Source organism: Nannospalax galili, unplaced genomic scaffold (genome assembly GCF_000622305.1).
Source record: "Nannospalax galili isolate Female #2095 unplaced genomic scaffold, S.galili_v1.0 scaffold735, whole genome shotgun sequence".
NCBI lineage: Eukaryota > Metazoa > Chordata > Mammalia > Rodentia > Spalacidae > Nannospalax > Nannospalax galili.
The window spans coordinates 765063-775787 of record NW_008337053.1 but is presented as its reverse complement, the minus strand read 5'-3'; the positions used below and the strand labels follow the sequence as shown (position 1 = coordinate 775787).

Sequence of the window (10725 nt, the reverse complement as noted above, 5' to 3'; positions counted from 1 at the left end):
TGACCCTCCTCTTTATAGACTGGACACTGGCTCAAGTCCATCTGGTGGGGTCTCCTCAGCTTCCTTGATCAAGAGGCCAGATGACCCACCACCATTCAGTCTGGTACTTTTAATTACCATATGCTATGTAGATAAAGCTTGGGCAAAAACCAAATGTTCTGAGATAAATCTTGACCAGACATATATTTTTTTCCTTAAAGTAGTTGACTAAACTATGACCTTAGAAATTTTAAGATTATGTGTATATTATTTTAGTCTCATCCTTTATGTATCATAACAAACCTGCATAGACCTTCATCACTTGCTTGGGCTTTCTCATTTTTTTCTATTTTGGAAAATATCTTCATTCCCATACCCTTTTAACATCTTTTACATTCTCATTTTCTTTTTTTAAATAATTATGAGACATAATAACATTAACAAATAAATTTTCCATCTGTTGTGAAAATTCTTTTCCTGGGGCTACTAAGCAATGCTTATCCCCTTTTAAGGCTCTAGTGTCAAACCAATGTTTAATTAAAGTTTTCCTGGAAAACCGATGAATTTACTGAGCTCACTTACAGAGATGACAGAGGGGTTGCTGGGGTATATGAGTGACCTGGAGGTATGCACACTGGAAAGCCTTTACCCAGCATGGATCAAGCCTTCTCTTCCTAGCCATCCCCAGATTATATACTCTAGTCCTCCCCAAATCTAGGTGACAATGTGTGATTAGGGCCAAATAGTGAGGGTCCAGTGACCCTGCTTGCCCCTTCTTTAAAGAAAGAGCACAGCCATCAACTAAGCCCATTGTGATGATGTTTAGCCATCAGGCACAGCTGAAGTCATGATGATGGTAGATATTTCATGCAGAACAGACTGCTGTACAGCATCATCTTATTAAAAGAGCATGGAATTTAAAAGGATTTGGTGCTAGCCAGCTGTAGCTTTGATTAAAAGGCAAAGGAGCAAAAGCAGTTGTTTATAAAAATTAAACAAATCCGTGAGCTGTTTACCATCACTCTGGGTTTTCTCTTCAGACTGTCGCTGCTCTTCTTGTCAAGTTCCTGGTCTTGGTCTTAGCTGTTCTGTTGTTTGTTTACTTTGTATCAGTGTCCATCAAAGGAAACAGTGCTGAGATGAAGAGCGACTTAAAGACATTGTCTCTGTCTCATACATAGGGTGTAAGTTTATTTATTTTGTGTTTGTTTTGAGACAGGGTCTTGCGATGGAGCTGAGGCTAGCCTGGAACTGGCTGTGTATCTTGGAACTTGTGATTCTCCTGCCTTCACTTCCCAAGGGCTGGTGTGTGCCACACACCTGGCAAATTTGTTTATTTACTGTTCTGGTTTATTTCTTCATTGCTGTGACAAAATACTCTGGCCACTACCAACTTGGGGAGGAAAGGGTTTATTTACCTTACATATCTCAGGTCACAGTTCATCCGGGAGCCCAAGGTAGGACCTCAGGGCAGGAACCTGGAGGCAGGAGCTGGAGCACAGGCCACGGAGGAATGCTGCTTACTGGCTTGCTCCCTTGGCCCCTGCTCAGCCTGCTTTCTTATGCAAAACAAGCCCACCCGCCCCGGGGGGGGACCACCCACAGTGGGCTGGGCCCTCCCACATCACTCATCAAGAAGATGCCCCTCAGACATGGCCACAGGCCAGTCCAATAGAGGAAATTCCCCGACTGAGGCTCCCTCAACCCAGGTGTGTCAAGTTGACACTAAAGCCATCCAGCACAGTATCTCTTCATTCCCAAAGAAATAGAACCATAATATGACTGTATTTGTTTTCCTTTTTCTATTAACATTTTGTTATCCTAATGTTTTTCTTAAGTATATATTTGTTTGATTTTTTTTTCCACATTCAGGCTTTTTTTTTTTTTTTTTTTTTTCAAGCCAGAACATTTGCCCTTTTGCAATTTGATTGTTTTCTGGACTTTAAAATATTTTAGATAAGTACACAACTACCTACCTGTATTTTGTACTACTTCTGTTTATATTATTGTGTGTGTGTGAATGTAAGTGTGGAGTCAGAGGACATTTGAGGAGTTGGTTCTTCTTCCATCTTTATAGGGGAATCAAACTCGGGTCGCCAGGCTTGCACAGCAAGCACCTTTACTTGCTGAGCTATCTTACCAGCTCTTGTGTTACTTTTTTATAGTACAGTGTTTAAAGTATTTTTATCTCGGACTTGACTTCGATGTGTGGTAAAGCAGACTGATGTAGATTTTTAAAGGAGAAGCTCACTTATCACAAGTTATAGGGCTGAGGAGATGGCTCAGTGGGTCTGAGCCCTTGCCGTGCAATCATGAGAAGCTGAGATCCAATCCCAGCACCATATAGAAGTCAAACATGGCTACTCAGGCCTGTAACCCTGATCCTGTGGAGGGACAGAGGTCGGACGATCCTGCAGCTTGCTGACCGCTTGCCCAGATCCAAAGAGGTCTCAGGGAGAGGCACTGTCTCAAGGGAGTAAGACTGCGCGTGCTAGAGCAGGACACCCAGCGCCATCCTTTGTCCTCTGTGTATGCATGTGGGTGCATGTACCCTCAAACACATGCCATACTCATACAACACACATACTTTAAAGACTATGAAAAAGAGAGGGAAGGAAGGAGGGAAAGGGGTAGGAGGGGAGGGAAGGAAGAGAGAGGGAGGAATGAGAAAGGGAGGGGGAAAATTCGGTTCCAGAATTTTGGATTTCTGCTTTTCTTTCCAGCTTTTTGTCACTGTCACATGATGCCTGTGACAGGCCAAATTTATTAAGAAGATTATTTTATTTACAATTTTGGAGGCCAGAAGTCCAAACAACATAGTGCAAACTCTGATGAGGACCTCCTGGCATGTGACAGGTGTTATTTGTGGGAGGAGGAAACTACATATAGAAAGCCAGAGAGGCGCTTAGGGGTCAGAGTCCATGTTTATAATACCCTGTTCTTGTTTGAATGCACTGGAAGGGACCAGTATTACCTTCCAAAGGCAGTACCTCAGTGACCCGTGACAATCCACTAAGCCCTATCTTTTTTTTTTTTTAATTGTGTGTGTTCCTGTGTATTCAGGTGCATATGTATGAGCAGGTTGTGTGCACATGTGTGTGGAGTTCTGAGAAAAGCTTGGGTGTTATCCTCAGGAACACACTCTACCTTCTCTGAGGCAGCATCTCTCCCTGGCTTAGAGCTCACCAATTAGACTGGGCTGGCTCCCAGCAAGCCCCAGGGCTCCTCTTGTCCCTGCCTCCCAGCACTGGATTTCAAGTGCTCAGTCTTCATGACTGCCTCGAATTCTGTTAAGTGTTAGATGATGAGCATCATTAGATGATTGGAAGATGAAGTATTCATGTCTTTTAATTGTCTTCTGAGAGTCATTTACTGTCAGCTGCAGTGGGTACTTCAGAGACTTGAAATACCTTAAGGTTCTTAGAATGTTTTACTGTATCTTTTCTTTGCCCTTAAGACAACTAAATATTTTGCAAATTTATTAGTAAAATGTCTTTGTTTGCTTGGTTACTATAAACAAGTACTATAGAGTTGGCTGTGGTGGTGCACACCTTTAGTCCCAGTACTTGGGAAGCAGAGGCAGGCGGATCTCTGAGTTTGATGCCAGCGTGGTCTATGTAGCGAGTTCCAGGCCATCCAGGGCTACAAGGTACCATAGACTTGATGACTTATGAGATGAACAGAAAGTCCAAGGTCAAGATGCGGGTATTCGTTACATATTTTCCTAGTGATTGCTGCAGAATCCACCCTTCTGTCTTCTGTGGTGTTGTGTCAGGAATGTTTGTGAATGCACGTGTTCACACCCTTTCAGGATTGGCTTTTCATCTGTGGCTCTCTGGCCATCCCCCAGATTGTTGGGTTTATCAGTAGCCCATACTCTTTATGGGTCACTGATGGCTACTGGACTGCAGTGCGGTCTTCTGTTAGTGGAACAGTTTGCCCACGAAGAACACTGGGCTTGTCTCTAGTTTTTGTCTCTTATGAATAAAACTGATAAAAATATTCAACTATGGGAGGGGCAGTGAGTAATTCACATTAATAGTCACATGTTTATATTTGTTTTACTGTCATCACAGGTTTTAATTGTGTAAGATAAATTATGCACTTTAAAAAATTCATTGAGTTATAGACTTTTGTGTGCTTTTTGGCAAGTTTGCTATACTTCAATAAAATATTTACTTAAAAATCAAATTTTCTTTTCCTTTTGGGGTTACTTAGGCTGGACTCAGATGCCGAGGACACAGTATGCCTTCAGATAGAAGACAGAGTTTGCAAAAGAAACAAGATAATAAGTATTTAGACCCTGGTCAGCCTCACAGAAGTGACCCAAATTCCGAGTCTTTATATTTTGAGGTATTATTTCAAATTCTGTTTTTATTTTTTATTTTTTTATATTTTATTTATTTTATTTTATGTGTACGAGTGTATTGTCTGCATGTATGTGAGTGCACCCGTGTCATGCAATGCAGCGGAGGTCAGGAGAGGGCTTCAGATTTCCCTGGAACTGGAGTTAAGGATGGCTTGTAGCCACCATATGGGTGCGGAAATCGAACCCAGGTCCTCTGCAAGACCACTGAGCCATCTCTCCAGCCCCATCAAATTCCGTTTTTAAACTTATAGAAAAAAAAGTTTTTGTTGATGTTAATCTGATACATTATAAATATTAGAAGAATTTTTATACCTTAACATTTACTCTACTATGAGACTATGTTACTTGGGAGTACTGACTCGTTTTTATGTTTTGGTTATATTTATACAGGCTAACATTAACTTCCTTAATGTTTGGTTTTTAACTTTTGTCACGTGCATTCATTTTGAGGTAATATATAGATGCAGAACTTTATGTAGACTTCAGTCTGAAACTTTTTCTCTTAATTTTTATTGTTTTTCAATTTATTTGTAAGGTTTTTGAGATTTACATAATTATTTCTGCTCCCTTTCAAGAGTGTCTTGGAGAAAGAAGAAATGACTATTTTATTGGCTCTGCTAGGCAGTTTGCGTCTTAATTGCACAGTGTTAATGTTCATCCCCCTAGCCAGCTCGAGCTAGTAGCTCATTACTGTAACAAGGTGCTGTGGGGGGAGGATAGCTGAATGTGGTTGCACTTGGCAGCAGAACAAGTCCCCTAGGAATGGCCTTAAAGAGTAAGAATTTGCTTGTTTCACCTGTGTAACTCACTTTTAGATTTTATAAAGTAGGTTTATGGATGAATAAACCAACTGGAATTCTTGAGGTTAGAGGGTAGAAATTAGTATGTTAGGTAAGCCTAGTAATTAACCCAAAGGACTTGAAAGTCATCTGCATCATCCTTCCGGTTTTAGAGCTCATCAGTTTTATAAATACGTAGATTTCTCTGCCATTACAGGTTCTAAGAATTGTGCTATTTATTTTTAAATTAACTTTAAGTAAAATTTGGAAATCATGAGTTAAGTATGGTGACTTACACCTGTAATTCCCAGCTCTCAGGAGGCTGAAGTTTAAGTTCAAGGCTAGCTTGGGCTACAGTGTAGACCCTGCCTCAAAAAACAAAACTGAGAATTAGGAAGTTAAAGTTCTTGTTTGAGAACATAAGAATGAACAATATTCTGTTAATATTGTAGTTTTACTGCTCTTTTGACAACAGTCCTGGGAAGACAGCTGTGTTACCTCAGTCTCACGAGTGAGTTTGCTGGGGTTTCCTCAGGATGAACCCAGGGCCTCATGCTTGCTGAGCAGGCACCCTGCCATTGACCTGTACTATCAGTGCCTGTTGTTTATTTATAAAACTGGTCTAAACCTGAAATGCCATCTGGATGTGTTGGTGCATGACTGTAGTCACAGCTACTAGGAAGACAGGTGGGAGTACCACATGCATCCCTGGGTTCAAGACTGTGTTTGTTGTTATTTATTTACTTTCTGTGTGTGTGTTGCATGCTCACGGGTTCCTACATGTGGAAACCAGAGGACAAAATTAGCTGTCTCCCAGGAGCCATGATTTTTTTGAGCAAAGATCTCATTGGCTTGGAGCTGACTGATTAGGCCAGGTGGGGGCCAGCGAGCCTCAGGAACTGCCTGTTTCTGCCTCCCCAGCACTGGGATTTCAGCACTGCCACCATCATCTTTAACATAGGTTCTAGGACTGCATCAGGTCCTTGGGCTGGCAAAGTAAGCACTGTACTGAGTAAGCCATCTCCCCAGCCCTGAGGGCCATTTTAAAACTGTTACAGCCTTCACTCTTTGACCAGATATTGTGGGCTTTATGTATAGTTTTTATTAATCTTGGAATTATCAGGCTGTCTTCACAGTTTGTGGGTTTTATAGAAATTGAACATTTTTTATGGTTGATATAGTTATTTCTATTCACTTCCTCCCTTTATCAAAAGTTAATTTTAATCTCAGGAAAAGAATAGTTTTATTATAAATATGAGTTTTATTATAGGCTCATAATTATGCAATTGGTTCCATACTTAAAGATATTAGATGTAATTTTCAGGAGGATATCAATTAAGAAATTAATCTGAAGAGAAAACGTTTTTAAATTGTATGTATAATAGGGCCAACAGGGAATAAATTAAAATCTTTTCCAAGTTATCTGAATGTGATAAAATCCAGTTTGAATTTTTCTCATCACCTACCCATCTTAGGGTAGAATTAGTAATAAAAATGGGAAAGTAGGTGCCCAAATCTAAAGGGTAGGTATATGTGGATATGACGTCATGCTTGAATAATTAATGATTTTAGTATGTAAACAATAAAATTTCCTTTTAAAAACTAATTTAAATGAACTCAACAGTTACACATTGTTACTTCCCTATTTTTCTGCACTGTCAGGCATCATAAAAAGTTTTTCCTGGCTGGGGATGTACCTCAGTTGCTAGAGTGTGTACCTAGCATGGGCAGGGCCCCAGGTTTGACACCCTGCAACACCCACCCACCCACACATACAGCCACACGCACACACACAGCCACACCCACACACACAGCCACACCCACACACACAGCCACACCCACACAACACGCACGCACATGCACGTGCACTCCGTGTGCATACACAGAAATTTTCTTAGGAGTTGTCCCGGAACTGTTTTCACTGAAAGTGTGAAACCATTCCAGGATGAAGATGGATTTCCAGAATTAACTGATAATGCAAATGCTAAAGATGAGAATATTCAACAGAAGCTTTCTTCAAAAGTAGTAAGTGACTCTTTTCAAAATGATTAGAAAAATACAACAGCCTTTGAACTGTGTCTAAGTGAGAAGAAATGTTAAAGACTGGAATAAAGGCACGGGCAGCGTGGCGTACAGGAGACAGTATGTTCGGTGTATTTTAATACTTCCTTTAAAAACATCTCTCTTACAGTTTTATTTACTTATTTTTTAATGAACGTGTGTGTGTGTGTTGGGGGAAGGTGCTCATGTGCCACGGCATGCTTACGGAGGTCAGAGCACAACTTGCAGGAGTCTGTTCTCTCCTTCCATTGTGTGGGTCCCAGGGGCTGAATCGGGTCTTGAGGCTTAGTGACAGATACCTTTATCTGCTGAGCCCTCTCACCAGCCCTGATATTTCTTTTTAACAAACAAAATACTTTCCTAGGAAATCCACAGTTCTGTTACTAGTTCTGTTACTTAAACGTCATGTAGTATATGGTCTATAGAAATTTTCCCAGTAGTTGCAGAAGTGTACTGTTTTCCCCAGACAAGCGTCACCTATTACGTCCTGCTGTTTTGTTCCTTTTTTTCCATTCTAAAATGGTCTTCGTGCCTCACTCTGTTCTTTATAATGTTGCAACTTCTGATGAGTCTAGTTCTGGTGTCCTGCAGAACAGCCCTGATTCTGGTTGTCTTTCCTTACGATTTAACTTTTTTTTTTTTTGGTCTTTTTGAGACAGGGTCTCCCTGTAGCCCCAGCTGGCCTGGAACTCACTATGTAGACCAGGCTGGCCTTGAACTCACAGAGATCCGCCTGCCTCTGCCTCCCCAGTACTGGGATTAAAGGCATGCGCCACCACGCCCTGCACGATTTAACTTTTATGAAGTGACTAACAAATGTTTTTTTTCTGGTTATTATAGTTGGATGATTTACCTGAAAATTCGCCCATCAATATAGTTCAGACTCCAATTCCCATTACCACCTCAGTTCCTAAACGTGCAAAAAGTCAAAAGAAGAAGGCATTAGCTGCCGCCCTTGCCACTGCTCAAGAATACTCAGAAATAAGTATGGAGCAGAAAAAGTTGCAGGTGTGCGGTCATCGTTACACTCAGTTGTGATGGTTTGTCTGCTGGGCTTTGTGGGCTGCACAGGAGTGCTGAGTGTAATTGTAACGTCACAAACAATAAATGTTTTCTTTTCTATCTTTTTAGGAAGCTTTATCAAAGGCAGCTGGAAAAAAGAATAAAACTCCTGTGCAGCTTGACTTAGGGGACATGTTAGCTGCACTGGAGAAACAGCAACAAGCAATGAAAGCCCGGCAGGTCACTAACACCAGACCTCTGTCATACACAGGTGATGGCCAGTCTGAACTGTTGGTGTTGGTAATCTATCTTGGATATTGTTAATCTGTGTGTGTGTGTGTGTGTGTGTGTGTGTGTTTGTGTCTGTATATGTATTTTTCCCCCAGTGCTGGGGCTTAAGCCCAAGGCCTTGTGTCTTGTGTACACTAAGCAAGCGCCATACCACTGAACTACACCTTCAACCCTACAATTCTGATCGATTTAGCAAATGTTACTCTAAACAAATGTAAATTTCTCCATGCAGAACATGCTATCAGGAACCATTGGGATCATAGAGATGATGAGGATAGATATGTTCAAGAGGTCTGTAGTCCAGTGGTGAGGGATAGTAATGCCTACGAAAGGTACTGGTGTGTTCTAGGAGCCTCAGAAGGGAGCAATAAGAGAAAGGTGTGACCACATGACTTCATGTAAGACAGAATTTGAACTGGGCTTTGAGGCAGGAGTAGAGTTCCTGACAATTAGAAATGAGACTGACTTCTGTCACCAGTCTTTAGATGCAAAGTTTTGATTACAAAGAAAGCTATTGATTACAAAGAAAGCTACTGGGAAATTGAAGAAAAGAATGAGAGGATGGGAGGGACTGTAAAAATGGTAAGGAATTGATAGAGTTTCCAACAGCAGGATGTAGAAGTGAGTCAGGAATGACACCAGGGGCTGGGGAGATGATTCAGCGACTGGGACAAGAGAGTGAGCCACCTCAGCTGGAAGGCAAGGGAGGCAGGCTGGCCGAGGGCTTGCTGATTTGCCTCCTTACCTCCTGTCTTTTAGGTGGAAGAGCGCTTATTGGGGGGTGTGGTCAGAGATTGGGGTGGAGCCTAAACCAGACAAGGCCTGTGAAAAAGAACCAAGATGTGAGGGACTCTGCAGAACCTGTGACCATGATGTCTGTTTTCCTCACAGGAAGAGGATTCTCTTGTTTTCGAAGATTTATCATTGGAAAATTTCAAAGCATGTGGATTTGGCTACAATAGTAAAAGTAATCTTCCTTCTTGTTTTTAGTGGTCACTGCAGCTTCTTTTAACACGAAAGACTCTGCTAACAGGAAACCTCTAACCAAAAGTCAACCCTGTTTGACATGCTTTAATTCTCTGGACATTTCTGCCTCTAAAGTGAAAAAAGGAAAAGAGAAGGAAATTGCAAAACTGAAACGGCCCACAGCACTCAAGAAGGTAACATATGTGGACGTGTCTATTTTACAGGGTAACAAGGATTCAAAGCTTTTGCAAAGTTGTGGTTTGAACCAGCACGTTATGGCAAAGTGCTCACACATTCACATCTATATGATGACTGATTAAATCAAAACCAATATATGACTGTCTTCTGTGTGGAAGAAGGCCCTGCAGACTGAATTTTTCTATAGGATTTAGAAAGTGAAACAGCTGAACATTCTATATCCTGAAGCATTAGACCCACCCTAGGAATCAGCAGTCCAGACCTTTCTTCCTTTCCTTTTTTTTCTTGAGAGAGAGAGAGAGAGAGAGAGAGAGAGAGAGAGAGAGATTGCATATGTATGGGTGCACATGTGTTGGTATGTATCCATGTCTGGACATGCATGTAGTCCCTGAGGTCCATAATTGGAGTCTTCCTCAGCCACTCTTCACCTTGTTTTTAGAGGAAGGATCTCTCAGTTGAAGCCAGAGCTCACTGTTATGGCTAGTCAGGTAGCCAGCTTGCTCTGTCTTCTGTCTGCCTTCTATACCCTGAAGTTACAGATGGGCCATCACGCACACCTGGCATTTACATGCGTTCAGGGGGAACTGAATACTGTGCTTTCTCAGCAAGCCCTTTACGCACTGAGCCATCTCCCCAGCCTTGCCTGCCTTCTTCCTTCCTCTGTTTCCTTCTCCTCCTACTGGGCAGCTTTAGTGTCAACTTGACACTCCTGGGTTGAGGGAGCCTCAATTGGGGAATTGCCTCCAGAGCAATCTTTTGATTGTTGAGTGATGTGGGAGGGCCCAGCCCACTGTGGGTGGTGCCACCCCTGGGCAGGTGGGCCTGTGTTGCATAAGAAAGCAGGCTGAGCAGGGGCCAGGGGAGCAAGTCAGTAAGCAGCGTTCCTCCATGGCCTGTGCTCCAGCTCCTGCCTCCAGGTTCCTGCCCTGAGTTCCTACCTTGGGCTCCCTGATGAACTGTGACCCGGGAGATGTAAGACAAATAAACCCTTTCTCCCCAAGTTGGTAGTGGTCAGTGTTTTGTCACAGCAATGGAGAACAAACTAGGACACTCCTCTTGGTTCTTTTCCCTCCTTCCCTC

General features: G+C 42.1%; 1 protein-coding gene across 3 annotated transcripts in view; it reads left to right on the top strand.

Annotated features, from left to right (window-relative positions):
• Positions 1-10725, top strand: part of Secisbp2l (SECIS binding protein 2 like) — a 54087-nt gene that overhangs the window by 23931 nt on the left and 19431 nt on the right. For all 3 annotated transcript variants that reach the window (XM_029562943.1, XM_029562944.1, XM_008831786.3), the window contains 5 exons: positions 4198-4332; positions 7072-7152; positions 8029-8196; positions 8320-8461; positions 9472-9641. In XM_029562943.1, coding sequence (XP_029418803.1) covers positions 4198-4332; positions 7072-7152; positions 8029-8196; positions 8320-8461; positions 9472-9641 — 696 coding nt within the window. The remainder of the gene's footprint in view (positions 1-4197; positions 4333-7071; positions 7153-8028; positions 8197-8319; positions 8462-9471; positions 9642-10725) is intronic.